Below are 22,312 nucleotides of genomic sequence, written 5' to 3' on the forward strand. Positions count from 1 at the left end.
CCAGAGCAGCACACGGAAACGCCGTTTACCTTCCTTCCAGAGCGGTACCTATTTATCTACTTGCACTTTGACGTGCTTTCAAACTGCTAGGTTGGCAGGAGCGGAACCGAGCAATGGGAGCTCACCCCGTTGCGGGGATTCGAACCGCCGACCATTTGATCAGCAAGTCCTAGGCTCTGTGGTTTAGCCCACAGCGCCACCTGCGTCCATCTTTAGGGTATATGGTGTTATTTGCCCATATGTACGGGGTGAGCTCCCGTTGCTCGGTCCCTGCTCCTGCCCACCTAGCAGTTCGAAAGCATGTCAAAGTGCAAGTAGATAAATAGGTACCACTCCGGCGGGAAGGTAAACGGCGTTTCCATATGCTGCTCTGGTTCACCAGAAGCGGCTTAGTCATGCTGGCCACATGACCCGGAGGCTGTCTGCAGACAAATGCCAGCTCCCTCGGCCAGTAAAGCGAGATGAGTGCCGCAACCCCAGAGTCATCCGCAACTGGACTAAACGGTCAAGGGTCCTTTACCTTTACAACCTGAACATGGGGTGGAAGGGCTCACAGCATTAATCCTGCAGTGGATCTTGTTTCCCATTAGATTCCCAGGGAGATCCTCAAGCCACAGCTTTGGGTCCAGCACACAAAGCAAGACAAGCCTTTGTCTCGCCAGCTTCCAGCATCAGCCAAAACGCTCAAGCACAGACATCTTTGGCCTCTTGTTCCCCATCCTAGGAAGTTGGTGGCATGCAACCAAATGCTTTGTTATCTAGGGGTTTGTTTGCACTGGAGCTGAAAGTAGATTCACACCAGCCTGCCTCCCCATCAGTGCAGAGGAATTTCCCTTCCCATGCCAGCACTATCCCAGATCTTCCACCCTTTAGAATCATATCACAGAATCATAGAATTGTATGGGATCCCAAACACCCTCTAGTCCAACTTTCTCAATGCAGGAATCACAACTTTATTGTGGGGGGCTAATCCTTGGGAAATCCAAAATGGCCAGGATTTTTTCAAAACCCTAATTCAAGCAGCGTAGGGGGATGAGCCTTGGGACGAAATTAGGGTGGGGTGTACGTCACTATGTCAATGAGGAGACAGGCCAGTGCAAACCCACCTAACTCCAGTGTGGACAAGTTCTCTGACTAAGCTTTTGAGATCCGGGTTGGAGACAGAGCAGTAAAGCTTTATTCATTAATCTGCCGTGCGAAATCTCTGCTGTGGCGTGTGGGAACTTCTGCACAAGCTATAAATTTCCTCCTTTGCCTTTTATGGCTGTTTTTGACAACCTGAAATTTATGAAAAGCTGATAGTACCTGGAACAGATAATGGGGAATAAGGAGAAAGCAGGAGAACAACAAGCAGGTGGTTGAGTTTATTGGAGCGCATGACTGGCCAGCAGATAAGAGCCCCTCTGAGGTCCTGTTGCTGTTCACCGAAAGGCACCTCTCGTCACAGCCCTTTCATGAGAATCACAGGAAATAGCCGTCAGGGGACTTGTAGGGGGTTCAAGGTGTGGGGTTTTATTCCATCTCAACAACTCCCTGCCATAGAAAGCTGTATTCTTGCCCCACACCTATTTAATCTATTTTTGAATGACATGAAACATCTAGGTAAAGGTAAAGGGACCCCTGACCATTAGGTCCAGTGGTGACCGATTCTGGGGTTGCGGCGCTCATCTCGCTTATTGGCTGAGGGAGCTGGCATTTGTCCGCAGACAGCTTCTGGGTCATGTGGCCAGCATGACAAAGCTGAGCAGCGCACGGAAACACCGTTTACCTTCCCGCTGGAGCGGTACCTATTTATCTACTTGCACTTTTCGTGTGCTTTCGAACTGCTAGGTTGGCAGGAGCAGGGACCGAGCAACGGGAGCTCACCCCGTCGCGGGGATTCGAACCGCCGACCTTCTGATCGGCAAGCCCTAGGCCACCCGCGAAACATCTACCTGTTGTGAATGGCCGCCCTCCTAGGTTAGGACCTAAGGCAGTTCCCATATTTTTATGTCATATTTTTTATGACACTGTCCTCCTCTCCTGCACCAGAGTTGGGCTCCAGAGATATCTAAAAGCATTCTTTCATTAACCTATTACTCAGACTTCAAGATCTTGGTATTTTCAAAGAGTTGGCATCCATATGAATGGTGTATTGGTGAACCCTGTCTTTATTCGTATTTATGCATTTCTCAATCTTGTATTTATTCGTCTCTGTGCATTTCTCCCTCTTTTCAACAGGGTCACGTGACTTTAACTATACATCTTTAGCTCCACCACTGACAAGCAAAGCCCCTGACCCCTCAGTCACAGGTACGTAGCGAATAGAATGGGGTGATCCAGGTTAAAACCTTGCCTAATGGGCAGCTGGCCCTGGACAGGGAACCTGTGGCCCTGCAGGTGTTGGGCTCCAACTCCCATCAGCCCCTGCACCCAGCATGGCCAATGGCCCAGTCCCAAGTCCTGCTTTACAGGGAGGTAGCAGGACCCTGGCTGGGTCTTCTTACGATTATTTGCTAAATTTATATCCACTTGTCAGGGGTTCAGGAGCAGAGGCACAGGGGAGAGAGGAAGCGGAGAGCGAAGGGGAACAATCCGAGGGCAGCGTAGGGGAGTATGACAGTGGGCCGAGAGATTCCATGAGCTTCTCCAGCGATTCGGAAGATTCCCAGAAGGGGGCACCGATGGCCAGGGCAAGGGGGGTCCCGGGAAGGACGCACCAGAAGCAAGGGGCCAGCGGCGACTCCCAAAGCAGCAGCTGGAGATCGGGGCCAGCTTCCCCACCAGGGCGTAGCGGGGGGGAAGAGTCCCATGTGTCAGGGCCGGCTTCCACTCCAGTGGGGAGAGAAGATGAGGCAGGGCTGACCACGCCCCTATCGCTGAGTGAGGGAACGGAGGGGAAGTCAGACCCAGCTAACCCCCCCGAAGGGGGAAGCAGTGACAGGAGCAGTGTAACGGTCAGGAGGAAGGTTGCCGGCTGGGCGCGCGCGCCAAGTTCAAATGTACAGGAGCGCAGGACAGCAGGGAGGTCGGATTGGGAGCCAGGTCCTAAAGCACGCCGGAAGCAGGGGGAAGAATCCGGGGAATCAGCATCAGAAGAGTCCAGAAAGGGCGACACCCCAGCAGGCAGGAGGACCCAGAGGAGAAAGGAGCAAAGGAGGAGGTGGAGCAAGGCTAGGGTCTTGAACTGGTGTCGAGGGGGAGGAGATTCAGATGGAGCTTCAGCGGTCTAGGGTTGAGACGTAGAGCTGCGCGCCGCGGCTTTGAAATGGAAACTGAACCTTAATAAAGACTTTTGTGTATAGCAAGAACTGGCGTTGGTCCTTTGTGAGCTGGGACCTTGGGCAGCTCTGACACCACTTTTTATTTATATCACAAAATACGTTATATACCAATTGATTGTAGTAAAAGCATCATCATCATCACTGTCTCAAAGCTGTTGAATCATCCAAGGTAGCTAACAAAAATGTATATAATAAATAATAAAATTCTCTTGATAATATTCTCCTCTCATCAGTTATCACAAATTTAAAAATGCCCAGTTTTCTAAGTTGTGTATTTCTCTTGCCTGGCATAGATAAAAAAATTGTCCCAAGTATCACTCTCTCAATGCATTATGTAAATATATATATATATATATATATATATATATATATATACACACACACTCTGTGTGTGTGTGTGTGTGTGTGTGTGTGTGTATATATATATATATATATATATATATATATATATATATGTACAAGATTTTCACCCTGTTTTAGACCACAAGGACAGGTAGATTCAATTCAGAATATGGTGTGTTTCTGAACCTTCCTTCTGAAACAGCTGAAGCCATCAGATTTGAGTGGGTTTTGTAGAGTGACAGAGATGACATGTATTTCAAGATGTTCATTCCCACTGGAAATGCTACCCTGGAAGCCACAGTTATCAAGGACCCCAGTATAGCTCCTCCCACATTTCCTATTGGGCCTCCTGAGACTCAGTGAAATCCTGAGCCAACTCTGATGTGGTTGTAACTGTGCCTCTGTCTTCTTTAGCAACAACCTCTAAGTCTGCAGCCACGCTTCCGGACAATGGTTTTCCATGAATCTCTTCTGGGACTGTTCCTTCATGGGCTGGTGTGGAGGATTCCCTGGTCCTGAATGGGGTAACTGTGTCCCTGAAGGACCAGGTGCGCAGCCTGGGAGTCATTTTGGACTCACAGCTGACCATGGAGGCACAGATCAATTCTGTGCCCAGGGCAGCTGTCTACCAGCTCCACCTGGTACGCAGGCTGAGACCCTATCTGCCTGCAGACTGTCTCACCAGAGTGGTGCATGCTCTGGTTATCTCCTGCTTAGACCACTGCAACACGCTCTACGTGGGGCTACCTTTGAAGGTGACCCGGAAACTACAACTAATCCAGAATGCAGCAGCTAGACTGGTGACTGGGAGTGGCCGTCAAGACCACATAAGACCAACATTGGCTCCCATAACATTTCCGAACACAATTCAAAGTGTTGGTGCTGACCTTTAAACCGCTAAATGGCCTCTGTCCTGGCATCTGTCCTGTATACCTGAAGGAGCATTTCCGCCCCCATTCAACCCAGACACTGAGGTCCAGCTCTGAGGGCCTTCTGGCGGTTCCCTCCCTGCGAGGTTACAGTGAACCAGGCAGAGGGCCTTCTTGGTAGTGGCGCCCGCCCTGTGGAATGCCATCCCATCAGATGTCAAGGAAATAAGCAACTATCCTACTTTTAAAAGACATCTGAAAGCAGCCCTGTTTAGGGAAGCTTTTAATGTTTAATGCTGTATTGTGTTTTTAATATTCTCTTGGGAGCCACCCAGTGGCTGGGAAAACCCAGCCAGATGGGTGGGGTATAAATAATAAATTCTTATTACAGTGGTACCTCTGGTTAAGTACTTAATTCATTCCAGAGGTCTGTTCTTAACCTGAAACTGTTCTTAACCTGAAGCACCACTTTAGCTAATGGAGCCTCCCGCTGCTGCCGTGCCGCCGGAGCACAATTTCTGTTCTAATCCTGAAGCAAAGTTCTTAACCCGAGGTACTATTTCTGGGTTAGCAGAGTCTGTAACCTGAAGCGTCTGTAACCTGAAGCATCTGTAACCTGAGGTACCACTGTACAGTGGTGCCCCGCAAGACGAATGCCTTGCAAGACGAAAAACTCGCTAGACGAAAGAGTTTTCCGTTTTTGAGGTGCTTCGCAAGACGAATTTCCCTATGGGCTTGCTTCGCAAGACGAAAACGTCTTGCGAGTTCTTGTGAGTTTTTTCCCTTTTTCCCCCTTTTTCTAAGCCACTAAGCCGCTAATAGCGCTAATCTGCTAAGCCGCTAATAGCCATGCTTCTCAAGACGAAAAAACCGCAAGACGAAGAGACTCGCGGAACGAATTAATTTCGTCTTGCGAGGCACCACTGTATTATTATAATTTTATAAAACCAAATGGACAGTGTCTCCTTCCAGGTCTGATGAAGCCACACCCAAAGCAGAACCTACAGCATCAACAGCTGATGGGGTTCCTTCTAACTCTTATGTGAAAATACCAACCTCTGACAGAGATGGAACAACACATGAACAGGAGTTGACTGCATCCACCTCTCGACCCGATGGAGCTACCCCTCCAGGCGTCGCAACTCAACCCACCTGGTACATGCCAACTTCTCATTATGCTGAGACAGCTCCCAAAAGCACCTGGAATGTGCCCACCTCCAAACCTACCCAGGTTTCTTCAACCTCTAGATACGATGAGACGACACATCAGGCTTCTGAAACCGTATCTGTTCCTCATCTTACCAATACAAAACTTATCACTGAATCGAAAGCATCAACCATCGATATAAATGCCAAGAGCACGCTGGAGACTTTTTGGTCTACACCAGCACCCACAGGTACCATGCCAGTTTCAGGTAATAGATGGGATTTCCATTAAAACGTAATGTGGAAGCAAGATATTAAGTTTACTGCCTGTTACACAATTAGAGAAGACCAGATGAAGATGATGATACACGTGGTCAGACTAGCCAAAATATACAAATTAAAATCAAGTAAGTGTTGGAGAAGTCATGAGGTAGAGGGAACAATGTAACATGCGTGGTGGGGATGTGGGAAAATTAAAAAAATTCTGGAGCAGTATTTATGAAAAATTTTAAAAAAATGTCTAAACCATCATTTGAGGAAAAACCAGAAGTCTTTCTATTAGGCTTAGTTTCAAAGGACATCCCTAGTGACAATTAAAAGTGTTTTTATATGCTGCGGCCACTGCCAGATTGCTAATACTGTAGCTAAAAATTGGAAAGGGGACAAGATTCCATCAGTAGCAGAGTGGCAGTACAAGCTTTGTGAATTCATTGAATTGGCCAAAATGACAGCAGCTATTAGATTACAATCAAATCAGAAATTAAGAAAAGAAGGGGAATGTGTGGAAGAATACATGACAAAACATTGTTCCAAAACAAATTTATTGATATGCATTGACTGAAGTTCATAAAGTTAAGGTTAAAAGAAGAAAAGGGATTAATGGGCAATATGTAAATAACTTTCTTTAACGCAATATTAAAGGAATGAAAAACAATGGAAGCTGAGCATGGGTAGAGGTCACAACAGTACAAATATGGAAAATAGATAGATAGATGATAGATAGTTTAGACAAAAAATTCCTTCCAGTAGCACCTTAAAGACCAGCTAAGTTAGTTCTAGGTATGAGCTTTCGTGTGCATGCACACTTCTTCAGATACACAGTTTAGATAGTTTAGATAGATGATAGATGATAGATAGATAGATAGATAGATAGATAGATAGATGATAGATAGATATAGATAAATATAGATAGATGATAGATAGATAGATATAGTATGTATTGCAAAGAATGATTAAGGATGTAATTGAATGTAATATTGCAAAATAAAAGAGAAAAAAGGAAAAATAAAATAAAACTTAATGTTTTATTCAGCTCATGTAACCAAAACCCCCTCACAGTCCAACAGAAAATTTCTCCTTATCTGCACTGAAGTGATAATTTATTTGTCAATCTTCTCAGTGGCAAAAGGAGAAAAGATTCCTTAAGCAGAATAATACTATTAACAGCTACCCCATAACAGGACGTGCTTTCAAACTGCTAGGTGGGCAGGAGCTGGCGTCAAGGGGATTTGAACCGCCAACCTTCCAATCGGCAAGCCCTAGACTCAGTTGTTTAGAGACCACAGTACCACCCACATCCCATGGCACTTAACCAGCACTTAACTCTGTTATTGTCTTTTCCTAATTAACATACAGCTGGAGGAGGGACTGCCTTCCTCTTCATATCTAAAGCTGAATGTCCCACCTTTTGTCAAAGTAATGAGTCTGCCATTACTCTGATGATGCCTCTCTAAGCCAAGCTCCTGGGAAAACAGGCTTGACATTTACCTATTTCAGAAATTATGGGAAGAACCTGGCACCCAGGAATGGGTGCCAACCCCCAACACTACAAAATATTTGGGAGACCTTTGCAGGAGAGTTCTTCGTAGCAGGAGAATTAATATGTCATTCCACTCTGCGCAATCACAGTCAGCCATTAGCAATGCAGTAAGCAGCACATTAGAACAAGTGAATAAGGATGTTCTCCTATTATTTGGAGACGATTAATGTGTACAAGTGTGAAGCTGTGGTGATTCCATGATTTGAAGGGCAGCTGAATAATAGAGGACTTGACTGGTAGCTGCAATTCTTGGATAACATAGATACAAGTCCACTAAACTCTGGAGAGCAAAAATATTTGAGCTTTCTGTAGCCCATCATTGCCCAAGACTTCAGAAAAGGAGCCCATCCTAAATATCACTTTCTTCTTTTTTTTTAATAATAATATTTATTGAGTTTTACAGAAAAAAGGTTCACAAAAACAGAAAAAAACACATACACACACAAAAAGAAACAAAACCAAAACTTAAAAAGACAAATTAAAAATCCCTTTTTCAAATATCATACCATTCATTAACTTATTTCCATGACTTCCTCACATCTCCCTTTTTTGTATCCCATTTAAAAATTTAAACGGCAAATTCATATCTTCTTAATTTTACCCTTAGTAACCCTAACCCTAACCCTAACCCTAACCCTAACCCTAACCCTAACCCTAACCCTAACCCTAACCCTAAATATCACTTTCTTCATCTTTCTCATCCATTTACTTAACAAGAGAAGAGCAATAAGGAGAGATAAGTGACAGGAATCGCTAGGGGAAAAGCATACACAAAGCCACCATCTCAGGGCATCAGCCACAGCTTTGCATTCAGCAGATTAAATGCCCACTTCCCCAAAAATAGCTGTGTTCCCCACAAAGGATGACGTGTAGGAAAAGTCACTTGTGAATTTCAATGCGGATATAATTCTCCTTCCTCTCTTGTTGCAGAAACGTTCTATAACATCCAGATGAACTTCTCTGTGTTCTCCAATCCTCCAGAGACATTTGATTACTATGATGTTAAGAAGCTCTCAACAAAATGGGTGAGTACTAATTCCTCTCTTGTTCATCCCTGAACACTGGTTTACATGTTAGCAGATTATAATCAATTCCACTGTACAGAAAGTGGAGCACAAAGTCAACCCAAACTATGTTGTTGTTTAGTCGTGTCCGACTCTTTGTGACCCCCTGGTCCAGAGCACGCCAGGCACTCCTGTCATCCACTGCCTCCCACAGTTTGGTCAAACTCATAGCTTCGAGAACACTGTCCAACCATCTCGTCCTCTGTCGTCCCCTTCTCCTTGTGCCCTCCATCTTTCCCAACATCAGGGTCTTTTCCAGGGAGTCTTCTCTTCTCATGAGGTGGCCACAGTATTGGAGCCTCAGCTTCACGATCTGTCCTTCCAGTGAGCACTCAGGGCTGATCTCCTTAAAAATGGATAGGTTTGATCTTCTTGCAGTCCATGGGACTCTCAAGAGTCTCCTCCAGCACCATAATTCAAAAGCATCAATTCTTCGGCGATCAGCCTTCTTTATGGTCCAGCTCTCACTTCCATAACCCAAACTATAGGCCTCTGGTTTTCATCTAGCACTGAGCTATTGCCCTGGTGGGATGGCTTCTACTCGCCCAACAGAACTTCCTTTGCCCCTATTCCCCCTGGCGACCCTGCAGGCCTGCCCCCCATTTGGTTTAGGGGTTCCCTCAACCCACTGGAGCAGATTTGGGGCAGGCAGGGGACACACACAGGGGAAGGAGAGTGAGGGAAAACTACATTCTGCAAGTGGAAGACTTAATTACAGAACTGCATTTACCATGTATGTGCACTACTATGTGTGAATGCTTAGGGGTCTGTTCTGGGGTGGGTGTATTCGTTTCTAGTTGTGGGGCAAGCTCAATGGTTTAGCAGCAATCAGCTCTTTTAGGCAGCTACTACCGCAATGTTTAATGGTTGGCTTTTCACAGAGGATCACCATCGTTAGACAAAATGCTGAACAATTTTTACCCAGGGAAGCAAACTGTAGTTAACTTCTTCTCTCTCCTACAGTTGATGAGTTTATTCCGTGGTCCTGAATTTGTTGTTACAAACCATAACATCAAGGCAAACGCTCGGTGAGTATTTTATTTGTCTGTTTGGTTGTTTTGCTTTCTGCCACTCTTATCAAATGTAGGAATAGGTGGTTAGCAAGAATACATTTAAAACCAGACTAAAAACTCACATTACTAAGGAGCAGCAGTATGGGCAATACAGTACTATATTCCGGGGGGGGTGGGGGGTGGAGAGAGTTCTCCTCTAGGATCTGCTGTCTCTGATCCAGGGTGGTGTAGTGATCAGGAGACGGGGGATCAAATCCCCACTCAGCCCTGAAGCTCACTTGGTGACCTTGGGGCCCCATCACTGTCTCTCAGCAGTCTAACCTACCTCTCAGGGTTGCTGTGAGGGTAAGAATATGCCACATATATCAGCCAAGTGAGCAGGATGGGAGGAGGGCAGTGTTTCCATGGAGCTCAATCATTTAAGATGGAACCAACGCTTTTAAGATGTAGGTGTCTGGTGCTTAGCAGAGCAACTAAGGTCATTGCCAGGGGTCAGCAAACTTTTTCAGGAGGGGGCTGGTTCACTGTCCCTCAGACCTTGTGGGGGGCCAGACTATATTTTTTGGGAGGAGAATGATGCAAGAACAAAGCCCTAAAGCCCTAAACGGCCTCGGTCCAGTATACCTGAAGGAGCGTTGGTAGTGGTACCTGCCCTGTGGAACGCCCTCCCACCAGATGTCAAAGAGAACAACAACTACCAAACTTTTAGAAGACATCTGAAGGCAGCCCTGTTTAGGGAAACTTTTAAAATTTAATAGGTTATGGTATTTTAGTGTTCTGTTGGAAGCCGCCCAGAGTGGCTGGGAAAACTCAGCCAGATGAGCGGGGTATAAATAACAAATTGTTGTTGTTGTTGTTGTTGTTGTTGTTGTTGTTGTTGTTGTTACACCATGAGCCCTGGTGGCTGCTTACTTGTGTCTTGCAAGTGGCAGGGGTTGGCAGCGTAGGGACAATGAGTGGTCCACGAAAGGGCTCTGGAGAGGGGCTGCTTAAAATGGCGGTCGCTGGAGGGCTGCTGCTGCTGGCACCAACAGAGGCCAGCCCCCTTCCTCCTCTAGGCAGGGCAGGAAGAAGCCAGGAGGAGCGAGGGAGGAGCCGCTGCCACCGCCGCCGAAGGAAGGATAGGGAAAGAACGAGCGCGCTGCCGATCCACGTGGCGATTCCCGGACCATCTGCAGGCCGGATCCAGAAGGCAGTTGGGCCTGATCTGGCCCGTGGGCCTTAGTCTGCCGACCCATGGTCATTGCCTTCACAAAGGGACTAGTTTGGCTGCTCCACCAGGTTCCCTCATACACTCTAGCCTCACAGATATAGATCACAGGTTTTGGAAGGAACCCAGAGTTTCATCTAGACTGGACACATACACCCAGCCCATAATTCCATGCAGGGTTGCTGAGCGTCCTCCCCTCCCATATTGATGTTTGCCTTTCTCCCCCTGTTTTTGTCTGTTTTGTTCCCCCCACCCTCACTGCTTTTTGATCCAGAGTCCCTATTCCACAAAGGAGGGAGCGCATGAGAACTGGGGTATGTATGCATTTTATGCACCATAGTTTGCACAAAGCCTCTTCCCCTTTCTCCTTCTTACGTAACATAGTCACTTGGGTGTTGTTTTCCTCTTTTCTTCAATCTCTTCTTTGCATCTCATGCTTTTAGGAAATTAGTTCTCACGGAGTTCTGGCGCCTGAAGGGGGGATTGCCATGGCAGCAGTAAAGGATGCGCCATGGCAACTGGTTTGAGGAGGTTTAATGGTAAACATGTCTTGCTTTTGTACATTATGCAAAGATAAACAACGGTGGCATATAATCTTTTACGCAACTGGTCCAGACCAATTCAAGCTGTCTCTGCCACTTCCATTGCCATCAACTATGGGCCAACAGTAACCAGAACGGACACATGATGCTTCCTCATACTGCTGCTTTCCAGGTGTTTGGAACTATAATTCCCATCAGCCCCAGCCAGAGTGGACAATGGCAAGGCATCATGGGAGGAGTTGCAAAGGCCATCTTAAACCTACTTGGACTTGTAACTACCGTATTTTTTGCTCTATAAGATGCACTTTTCCCCTCCTAAAAAGTAAGGGGAAGTGTGTGTGCGTCTTATGGAGCGAATGCAGGCTGTGCAGCTATCCCTGAAGCCAGGAGAGCGAGAGGGATCGGTGCGCACTGATCCCTCTTGCTGTTCTGGCTTCAGGGATAGCCGCGCGAAGCCTCTTCAGGGCAATGGGACGAACGCTCCCCCTGCCCTGAAGAGGCTTGGCATGGCTATTCCAGAGGCCAGAACAGCAAGAGGGTTTGCTGCTTTTGCTGCACAGTGATACCTGTTGCTTTCCTGGCTTCGCTTCGCTGGAGAGGCTCTGCGCAGCTTTCCCTCTCTGCACAGCGCCCCTTCAGCAAAGCAGGAGGAGAAACAGAGCCCCTTCCATTTCTCCTCCCACTTTGCTGGAGAGGCACTGCGCAGAGAGGGAGAGAATATTTTTTTTCTTGTTCTCCTCCTCTAAAACTAGGTGTGTCTTATGGTCTGGTGCGTCTTATAGAGCGAAAAATGTGGTGATTTTGCAAGTCATGTGGTTACTACCAAGAGTAGCAGCGCTGCCTTTCTCTTCAGTAACATCTGCCTACCTAGAGAAGTTGGGTGGTGTGATGTCATCATGCTCAGAATTCCCTTGCCTGCCAGTGATGAGGAAGGTGTGTGCGTGCGTGTCAAGGCAAGGCACCTCTGAGCACGATGATGTCGTGCCAGGTATTTTTGGAGATACAAGATGGACCATTTTTCTCTCCTCCCACAGTCAAGCAGCAGACCATGCTCTCTGAATAATGCTTGGTTCCCACTGAGTTGTTATGGAATATTGACTCCTCCCTTTTAGGGTTCCCCCCACAAATACCTTTTGTGCTTCTGCAGACTTTGAAGTTCTCCCAAGCCTGCTGATAGCTCAACTTTTGTGTGTGAGTGATGCCTTTCCGTCAGAAATCTGTACGCTGAGAATGAGTTGAGTGGTTAAGAGCGTTCTTGCATCCATTGTAATGTCTGCTTTGGAGCCTACTGGAAACTGTCTTCTTGGTTTCCAGTGGAATTTAAGCATGCATAATATTCCCTGGCCTACATCTCAAATCTTGGAAATATTGTTGTGCTCTTCAGTGGTGAGAGACTTCGGGGATGCCTGCCCCTGATCCGTATTGGTTTCCTTACAATGAAGGTCGTTGAAGATTGTGGTGTCTTTAAGATATATGGTTTAATCTCCACCTATATACAAACTGACTGTAGAATGGAGGGGCTCACAGCATTAACACCCCAACAGATCTTCGTTCTGCATTAGGTTTCCAGGGAAGCCCCTAGTCCAGTTTGGGTCAGCACACAGTAATACAAGCCCCTGTATATCCCGCTTGCAGCATCAGCCAAAACTCACAAACACCTATTCTCCATCCTAGGATGATGTGGCATCCTGCCTGTTGTCTCTATGCCTGCCTCCATTTGTCTCTATGGCAACAGAGCAGCCTCTTTGGACATGTCAGTGGTGGTACTTAACTAGACAACTAAAGTCATTATCTTACAAAGAAACTGGTCTGACCAGTTCCGCGGCCTTTTCTGCTAGATTCTAAACTAGAGTAGCAGGCCCCGAAGGAATCCACAGATATAATCCAGACTGACCCCTGGCCCCAATCTAGTAACAATATAAATGGTTTTTGTTTTTGTTTGCTTTGTAGAATCTCCCTTTCCCATCCTCAGGTACACCCATTTTTCAGAGCTGCCTGTTTCTCCCCCCCAACCCCCAAAGTCACCCTTTTGAGATTTCCTGTATCCAAGGAACCTGAAATTGCTTTAAATTGCTCCAAATGTTCCAGGAGAGCTGAGTGACTTTCAGTTTTTCCTCATCACAGAGTGAAAAACTGCAGAAGGCAATTATCAGAGCATTTAATAGACAAACTAAGGGACTACTCAAAATGCCATGTGATGTCAGAGAAACATGGTGTCGTGCCAAAGGCATTCATGGCACATGGAGGGCAATTGACGTTAGAATATTTCATTGCAACAAGTATGAGCTAATCAGCTGCCTTTCTTCTGCCAAATCATCTTGATTGAGCTCTTGCACTTAAAGATATCATTCCTTAGTAATCGCCTCTTTTTGATTTTTTTTTTTTACCGGTACTTTGCATATTGTGAACTGAAGAGAGATGAGAAGCAGGCTCCTGAAAGGTAGGCTGTTCATTTTCTTCAAGTAGTTGTTTCTATACTTTCTGCCTCCGGAAAGTGATTTGCACATTCACTGCACTCATGTTGCAGAATCTACATGCACATTGCTGAGGATTCTGGGATATGTTGCCACAGGCCTCACCATTAGCCCATGTAATGTCAAGCGCTTAGAACGTGCCACAAATGCTTCCAGGAAGTGGCATGTTGATGAAGAGGGGGTGGCTTAATAATAATAATAATAATAATATTTCTACCCCGCCCATCTGGCTGGGTTTCCCTAGCCACTCTGGGCAGCTTCCAACAAAAGATTTAAAATACATTAAAACATTAGTCATTAAAAACTTCCCTAAACAGGGCTGCTTTCAGATGTCTTCTAAATGTCATATAGTTGTTTACTTCTTTGGCATCTGCTGGGAGGGTGTTCCACAGGGCAGGCGCCACTACTGAGAAGGCCCTCTGCCTGGTTCCCTGTAATCTCACTTCTTGCAATGAGGGAACCGCCAGAAGGCCCTCAGAGCTAGATCTCAGTGTCTGGGCTGAACAATGGGGGTGAAGACGCTCCTTCAGGTATACTGGGCCGAGGCCGTTTAGGGCTTTAAAGGTCAGCACCAATACTTTGAATTGTGCTCATCAGATACATACTGGAACCAACCTTCGGAAAGGACTTAATGTGAAAACCCTGTTAAAGCCCCTTGGAAGTTATGAGAGACTCTCCTCCTTTCCCAAACCAGCTCCATCATTAGTGTGTTACTGCTGGTGGAAGGCTGCCCCAGCTTTGGTTGCAGTTTCACCATTTCTAGACAAAGACGTTGACGGGACGTTCGTTGGCAACAACACCCTTTGAGCTTAATGGCCTTGTGACTGTATAATAAATGATTGATCGATTGGGCATCCTCTGAGCCAGAAGAACCTCCCCTGATCCCTGATCTGTGAGGGTTCCCTTTGTGTCTTCAGAAATGAGGGAAATGCTCTCTGCACTGGCTTAGGGGCAAAGGTAGAAGTCTGTATTGGAAAGAGATGCCAAGGTTGAGCCCCAATACAAAGTGCAAGTGTCTGTCTGTCTGTCTGCCTGTCTGTCTGTCTGTCTGTCTGTTGTGCTTTCAGCTTTTCCTCAAAGTCTGTCATCAAGGCCAATTCTAACCAACCCAGAGAAAACATCAGGGAAATGTTACAGGCTGCCTTGAATGGCAGTTATACTGAAAAGCCTCTTTCAATGGAACCTAAAGATGTCGCCGTTGTTTACTTAGGTAATGTATCCATCAGATTTAAGCTGTTAAATCGAGGTTGGCTTATTTGTGCTGTGTCATACAGTGTTGCATGGATTGATTGATTGATTGATTGATTGTGTGTGTGTGTGTACAGTGGTACGTCGGGTTACAAACACTTTGGGTTACAGACTCTGCTAACTCGGAAGTAGTACCTCGGGTTAAGAACTTTACCTCAGGATGAGAACAGAAACCGCGTGGTGGCAGCGGGAGGCCCCATTAGCTAAAGTGGTACCTCAGGTTTCAGGTTAAGAATGGTCCTCCGGAACGAATTAAGTTCGTAACCAGAGGTACCACTGTATTTACTTACTGTTGTGGTGGTTACTTCTAGTACATTTTTCAGTTGAGCAATTTTATCTACTGCTCAACCCCTCAGCTTCCAAGCACTTTACAGCAGAAATGCAGGGGAGGTTATAATACAGGAATACACTGCAGAAATCAGTTAAAAGTTAAGCACAAAACCAGGGGGCAAAAAACCTTCTTTGAAATGCCTGCTGAGAACATAGTTGTTAGAATGAAGGCTTGTTTGGTTTGTTGTTGTGAGCCACTTTGGGCGCAATTCTGTGGGAAAGTGGCACACTACTAAAACAGAAAATGGTGGTTTCTTAATCCTGACCATCCCCCAAGCATAGCTGTCAATGTTTCCCTTTTTTTAAAGGGAAATTCCCTTACTCCGAATAGGATTCCTCGCAAGAAAAGGGAAAAGTTGACAGCTATGCCCCCAAGGAGCGCAAAACGGCACACCTGGTTTCCCATTTTCTGTTCTTACAATGACCCTGCGCGGTAGGCTAGGCTGAAAGATGGTGAACAGCACAAGATGACGCAGTGAGCTTTGTGGCTGGGAGGGCATTTGAACCCGGCTGTCTGTGGCCTCAAGGCTCAGTTGAACAGAGGTCAGGTGAGTGGTGCAGCCCTGCCACAACATATGTTGCTGTGAGCATGCCAGTTTCTGCACCCCGCTGGCTCTCTCTCCAGTAAAGGAATTGCTGGGTTGCAATTTTGCACTTTGTGCCCTCAAAGGAAAAGGGAAACGCAATTTTCATTGTGGTGGGTGTGAGCGGAGCCCCAGCCAATATAAATCTCTGTGTCTGAAGAGATCACTTTACCATCTCCTGGTAAATTAACTGTTGTATATATACAGTGGTACCTTGGTTCTCAAATGCCTTGGTACTCAAACGCCTCAGTTCTCAAACACTGAAAACCTGGAAGTAAGTGTTCCGTTTCTTGAAGGTTTTTGGGAAGCCGAATGTCCGATGCAGCTATCAGCTATTGTTTCTGGGGCACACCTAGGTTTTCGAACATTTCGGAAGTCAAACGGACTTCCGGAATGGTTTAAGTTTGGCGCTTTTGTTTTTGCTATTTATTTTGCGTTTTTGTTTTTGAGGCTTTTTTGGTTAATTTGTTTTTGTGACTGTGTGGCACCCTGTTCAGCTACTGATTACTTGATTGTGTGACTGTGGAAATGGATAAAAGCCCCCCATCCAAAGAATGGCTATCGTCAGTGCAATTAAGAAAAAAAATTAATTTTAATTTTTATCATCTACAATGCTGTCTTATTTATTTTATAGTACAGTACATTGATGATTGCTTTCATTTTGTGGAAGAGTGGTCTTGTTAGATAGTAAGCTTCATGTTAAATCGCTGTTTTAGGGGTTGTTTTTAAAAGTCTGGAACGGATTAATCCGTTTTGCATTACTTTCTATGGGAAAGTGTGCCTTGGTTTTGGAACGGTTTGGTTTTGGAACGGACTTCCGGAACAGATTAAGTTTGAGAACCAAGGTACCACTATATATGAAGAGATCTCTTTACCATCGCCTGGTAAATTCACTGCTGTATATATACAATTCAATAGCAGTATACTGTGGATGTGATGGCAGTTTTAGAAGGGAGTTAAGACAAATGCATGCAGGGCTGGGCTAACTGCTATCAGCCTTGACAGCTAGAATCTCCACTTTTAGAAGCCGGCTCCCACTGATTATTCGTTTGCTGGGCAGCAAAACAGGGGGAAGGGCTCTTGCTTTCATGCTCTGGAGGTTGTTGGGGGAAAAGATGCTGGATTGGCTGGGTCCAGTGGAATTGGCTCTCATTGTCTGCTCTTGCTCCAAGACCCAAAAATGTGCTCTCAGCACACACCGCCATCCACATACAAGGGGACCTACGAGTGGCTGGAGACACCTCCTGCCACTGTGGCATCTCTGCCCTGCAAGATGAACGAAGACCAATTTGCTACCAGAGCGTGGTGAGTTGTGGGTCCTTCTCTCTTCTTCCTCAACCTCAACACATTTCACCTGTATGAATGCATTTATACCCTACCTTTCTGTGAAGGTTCATAAGGCAGTTTACATGAAAGCAACAGCGCTTTCAAGGCCTTTTACAAGACAAGAGTAAAAAAAAAAAGAATGTAATTAAGTTTTCCATTTTAACAATCCAATAAAAAACCACATTTAAAAATTCCAAATTATAAAATAATTGAACGATCCAAATTTTATACCAAATTATAAGTCTTTGGTTGACTTCCCATGCTCTGAGGTTCGGGGAGCAATGATCTCACTCACAATTTTGCTGCTTCTCTTAATTAGTCCAGGTAGTTCCAATAAGACATTCCGATATTGACCCTTCATTTGTTTTTAACAGCCTCTGAGTTCGTCTAGCAGGCGGATTAGACCAATATAGTATGATTCTGTGTAGAAAAAAATCCTTCATGTTTATTTTCTTTGTTTACCTCTTTCTACTCCAACAATCTGTCCGTGGCAATTCACTTTCACTTCTCACTCCTGTAAATTCCACTGTAACACATCCCAAGCTGGAGGAAATCTGGCTTTCCGCTATTTGTACCAGGCATATACCGTATTTTTCCACGTATAAGACTAGGCTTTTCCCCTAAAATATGTCTTCCCCCCATTTTCTTAAATCTGAGTCCCCCAAAATAGTCTTATACTTGGGGGCATCTTATAGATGGAAAAATACGGTATCCAAACTTCTTTGTTTTATCTCCTTCCAAGACAAATAAGCCTGTACTTTAGCTAGAAACCATAATTTCCATTGTCTATTCTTTTATTGATCCATTAAAAGTAATTGCAAAATTCATAAACCAATCCCACACAGTTAATTCTGTAGTTAAACCTTAATCATAACAATAATGAAGTAATCTTTCTTTCAGGCAGTCAGTCCTTCCAAGGAGATTTGCCAAGTAAGATAGCAAATGGAAAATATAACAAAAGGAAATAATGGAGGCTCACCCCACTTCCGTTCCAACATACCAGTCTCATGATGATGATAATCCTTCTTCCACTCGAATCCTTTGGTACCCCAATGGCTGAATCAGTTTGCAGAATTCTTTATCTCCCCTCGCTCAGAGCATGCCCGTTAATTAAGTCCAAATTTCATCTTAAAAAGCAAGTGTTTGTTGCTCATGGCGACAGCTTTGGAGAGTTGCCAAAGAAATGCATGGTGCTTTACCCCCAACCCCCCCAGCCCCCTCATTCCTTCCAGACTGGGAGCAAGTGTTGGGTGATCTGTGGGTGGAGCTGCCCCCCCCCGACCCTGGGGGGTTTGGGAGGGTGATTACTCCCATCTCATCCTCAAAATATTCCATGTGAGACAGCTCTGATGCAATGGGCAGCCGTTCGCCATGGCCGCCAAACAGGAAGACAAGATTAAATGCATAGACTCATTGGAGTTGGAGTTATCCAGTCCAACCCTCTGCAGTGCAGGAATCACAGCTAAACAATGCCTGACAGGTGGCCATCCCATCTCGGCTTAGTAACCTCCAATGAAGGATGGTCTACCATGTTCTGAGGTTCTCCCTTCCACTGTTGAACGGCTCTTAACTGTCAGAAAGGTCTTCCTAATGTCGAGTTGGAATCTCCTTTCTTGTAACTTGAAGCCATTGGTTTGTGCCCTACTCTCCAGAACAGAAGAAAAGCTTGCTCCCTCTTCCATGGGTAGGTCCCTGAGATATTTTAAGATGGCTTTCATCATGCTTCTATGTGACGCACCTCTGTGCTCTCTGAAGCCTGCGACTGCTGTCCTTGTTCCCCAGGCCCAAGATGATACAGCATGGTTCCTGACAGTCCTGCTTAATTATTAATAATAATAATAATAATAATAATAATAATAATAATTTATTTATACCCCGCCCATCTGGCCGGGTCCCCCCAGCCACCCTGAGCAGCTTACAACAAAGTAATAAAATACAGTGGTCTGTTCAACATTAAAAGCTTCACTAAACAGGGCTGCCTTCAGATGTCTTCTAAAAGTCTGATAGTTGTTCTTCTCTTTGACATCTGGTGGTAGGGTGTTCCACAGAGGGGTGCCACTACCAAGAAGGCCCTCTGCCTGGTTCCCTGTAACTTGGCTTCTCGCAGCGAGGAAACTGCCAGAAGGCCCTCGGCGCTGGACCTCAGCGTCCGGGCAGAACGATGGGGGTGGAGACGCTCCTTCAGGTATACTGGACCGAGGCCGTTTAGGGCTTTAAAGGTCAGCACCAACACTTTGAATTGTGCTTGGAAACGTACTGGGAGCCAATGTAGGTCTTGCAAGACCGGTGTTATGTGGTCTTGGTAATGCATGCTCTTAATTTCTCTTGGTTTCTCTTTTTCTCCTTTACATTTTGAAGTGTGATTAATATCAACACGGGAAATACTTATTGGAGGAGACAAAACCTGACTGTGTGCCAGCTGGTGCAAACGCTACCTAATACTATCATGGAACTGAAAAACATGACCATCACAGTGGGTAAGTGGGTTTTCTTTGCTTGACATACAACCATAGAATTGTAGAGTTGGAAGGGACCCCCGAGAGTAATCCAGTCCAACCTGCTGCAGTGCAGGAACCTCAACTAGATTAAATATGGCAGATGACCATCTAACCACTGCATAAAAACCTCCAAGGAAGGAATGTCCACCACCACCACCTGGGAGAGACCATTCCACTGTTGAACACCTCTTACTGTCAGAAAGTTCTTCCTGATGTTTAGTTGGAATTTCCTCCTTTTTTGTAACTGGAAAAATTGGGATACGGGTCCTACTCTGCGGAGCAGGATAAAACAAGCTTGCTCCATCTTCCATGGGACAGCCGTTTAGATATTTGAAGATGGCTATCATCAGGCTTTTGTTGGGAAATCTGAATACGTGCAGCTACTCACACAGAGTCAATTAAGGTTTGGCAGACAGCCAGAAGGCAATCTGAAGGAGTAAGTCTGCCTGGTGATAACAGAGGCATGGAGACAGCTCCCTGATTGGTCAAGCTCTCTCTGAGGAGTGATAATTAATGGCCTACTAACTGGAATGTGTTAGTTCAGAGTTCAGTGTTCAGAGTTCTGTGTGTCAGTGTAGGAGTTGTGAGTTGTGTATGAGAGAGCTAGCAAAAGATCCGTGTTCTGTTCCTGTAAATAGTCCACTGTATATAATAAACACCTAACTACAAGTTCCTGGTTCCTGCTTCGTCTATCCTGTCTATCCGCCAATTGCTTCCGTGGATTCTGCGTTTACTCTGCTAGGTCTCGCTAAGGTCCTGCAACTAGTCAGAAAGTTGCGAAACACCAAATAGGTTTTGCCAATAGCTTTGGTTCTGGGGGTGCTCAAAGGTACACAGTACCGACACCTTTTTGTCTTTAGAAGAAAAGCACTGGTTAAATGTGTGGCACTTACTGTAGCAGCTTCATGGTGAGTACTATGAAGAAAAGCACTGGCTATCATATGTCCTCTCTGTATCCTCTTATCCATGGTGTTATGAGGTTATTGTTTGTCTGTTCCTTCAAACCCCAGGGACAGGGGACCTGTAGACCTCTAGGTGTTGTTTGGCTGCAGTTCTAGCAGCCCATGTAACCAATGGTCAGGGGTTTCCAGGACATATAAGAGAAAGTCCTCTTTCATGCAGCACATGGAGTTTGTTGACGCAAGAGGCAGCGATAGCCACCAATTTGGATGACTTTAAAAGAGGATTGGGACGCAGGTGGCGCTGTGGGTAAAACCTCAGCGCCTAGGGCTTGCTGATCGCATGGTCGGCGGTTCGCATCCCCGCGGCGGGGTGAGCTCCCGTCTTTCGGTCCCAGCTCCTGCCCACCTAGCAGTTCGAAAGCACCCCTGAGTGCAAGTAGATAAATAGATACCGCTTTCTAGCGGGAAGGTAAACGGCGTTTCCGTGTGCTGCGCTGGTGCTGGCTCGCCAGCTGCAGCTTCGTCACGCTGGCCACGTGACCCGGAAGTGTCTCCGGACAGCGCTGGCCCCCGGCCTCTTAAGTGAGATGGGCGCACAATCCTAGAGTCAGACACGACTGCCTGTATGGGCAGGGGTACCTAAAAAAAGAGGATTGAAGGAATTCATGGAGGAGGAGAGGGCTATCGATGGCCACTAGCCATGACAGCTCTGCCCTGCTTTCACAATCAGAGGCAGCAATGCTTCTGAATGTCAGTTTCTGGAAAACTCAAGGGAGGAGAGGGATCTTGTGCTCAGAGTCAGCAGGCTCCTCTTATGCTGGTTCTCCCGGGCCGCTTTAGTTGCATTCCAAAAGCAAGGAAGGATTGGACTCTGATTAATAGAATACACACGAGGCTTGGCCAGCAAGACTGGGAGGAAGTGCGCATAATAATCTGTCACACCCTGGCCCAGGTCCCTTTATTAACAAAAGAACTTTTAACACAGTCCTTGTAAGAACCAATCAGATGTGCTCTGAGCATTTCAAAAACATCTCCACGTTGGGCAAAGTCAGATCAGTGAAATCCTTGTAACTACAAAGAAACTATTTCCTACTTGAGCATGCATAAAGGTAAAGGTAAAGGGACCCCTGACCATTAGGTCCAGTCGTGGCCGACTCTGGGGTTGCGGCGCTCATCTTGCTTTATTGGCCCAGGGAGCCGGCGTACAGCTTCTGAGTCATGTGGCCAGCATGACTAAGCCGCTTCTGGTGAACCAGAGCAGCGCACGGAAACGCCGTTTACCTTCCCGCCAGAGTGGTACCTATTTATCTACTTGCACTTTGACGTGCTTTCGAACTGCTAGGTTGGCAGGAGCAGGGACCGAGCAACGGGAGCTCACCCCGTCGCGGGGATTCAAACCGCCGACCTTCTGATCGGCAAGCCCTAGGCTCTGTGGTTTAACCCATAGTGCCACCCGTGTCCCTGAGCACGCATAAAAAGGTAAAGGTAAAGGTACCCCTGCCCGTACGGGCCAGTCTTGACAGACTCTGGGGTTGTGCGCCCATCTCACTTAAGAGGCCAGGGGCCAGCGCTGTCCGGAGACACTTCCGGGTCACGTGGCCAGCATGACATCGCTGCTCTGGCGAGCCAGAGCCGCACACGGAAACGCCGTTTACCTTCCCGCTGGTAAGCGGTCCCTATTT

General features: G+C 46.2%; 1 protein-coding gene across 4 annotated transcripts in view; it reads left to right on the forward strand.

Annotated features, from left to right (window-relative positions):
- Window positions 1–22,312, forward strand: part of LOC307205645 (adhesion G-protein coupled receptor G4-like) — a 53,251-nt gene that overhangs the window by 6,131 nt on the left and 24,808 nt on the right. For 2 of the 4 annotated variants that reach the window (XM_079958299.1, XM_079958300.1), the window contains exons 4-12: window positions 2,221–2,292; window positions 5,434–5,889; window positions 8,370–8,464; window positions 9,467–9,531; window positions 11,001–11,040; window positions 13,683–13,708; window positions 14,810–14,952; window positions 17,077–17,209; window positions 19,589–19,707. In XM_079958299.1, coding sequence (XP_079814425.1) covers window positions 2,221–2,292; window positions 5,434–5,889; window positions 8,370–8,464; window positions 9,467–9,531; window positions 11,001–11,040; window positions 13,683–13,708; window positions 14,810–14,952; window positions 17,077–17,209; window positions 19,589–19,707 — 1,149 coding nt within the window. Of the gene's footprint in view, window positions 1–1,574; window positions 1,603–1,891; window positions 1,960–2,220; window positions 2,293–5,433; window positions 5,890–8,369; window positions 8,465–9,466; window positions 9,532–11,000; window positions 11,041–13,682; window positions 13,709–14,809; window positions 14,953–17,076; window positions 17,210–19,588; window positions 19,708–22,312 lie in introns of those variants that run through there. The other 2 variants (XM_079958302.1, XM_079958301.1) reach the window with 2 other exon arrangements.

This window comes from Podarcis cretensis, assembly GCF_951804945.1.
Source record: "Podarcis cretensis genome assembly, chromosome: 2".
NCBI classification, from domain to species: Eukaryota; Metazoa; Chordata; class Lepidosauria; order Squamata; family Lacertidae; genus Podarcis; species Podarcis cretensis.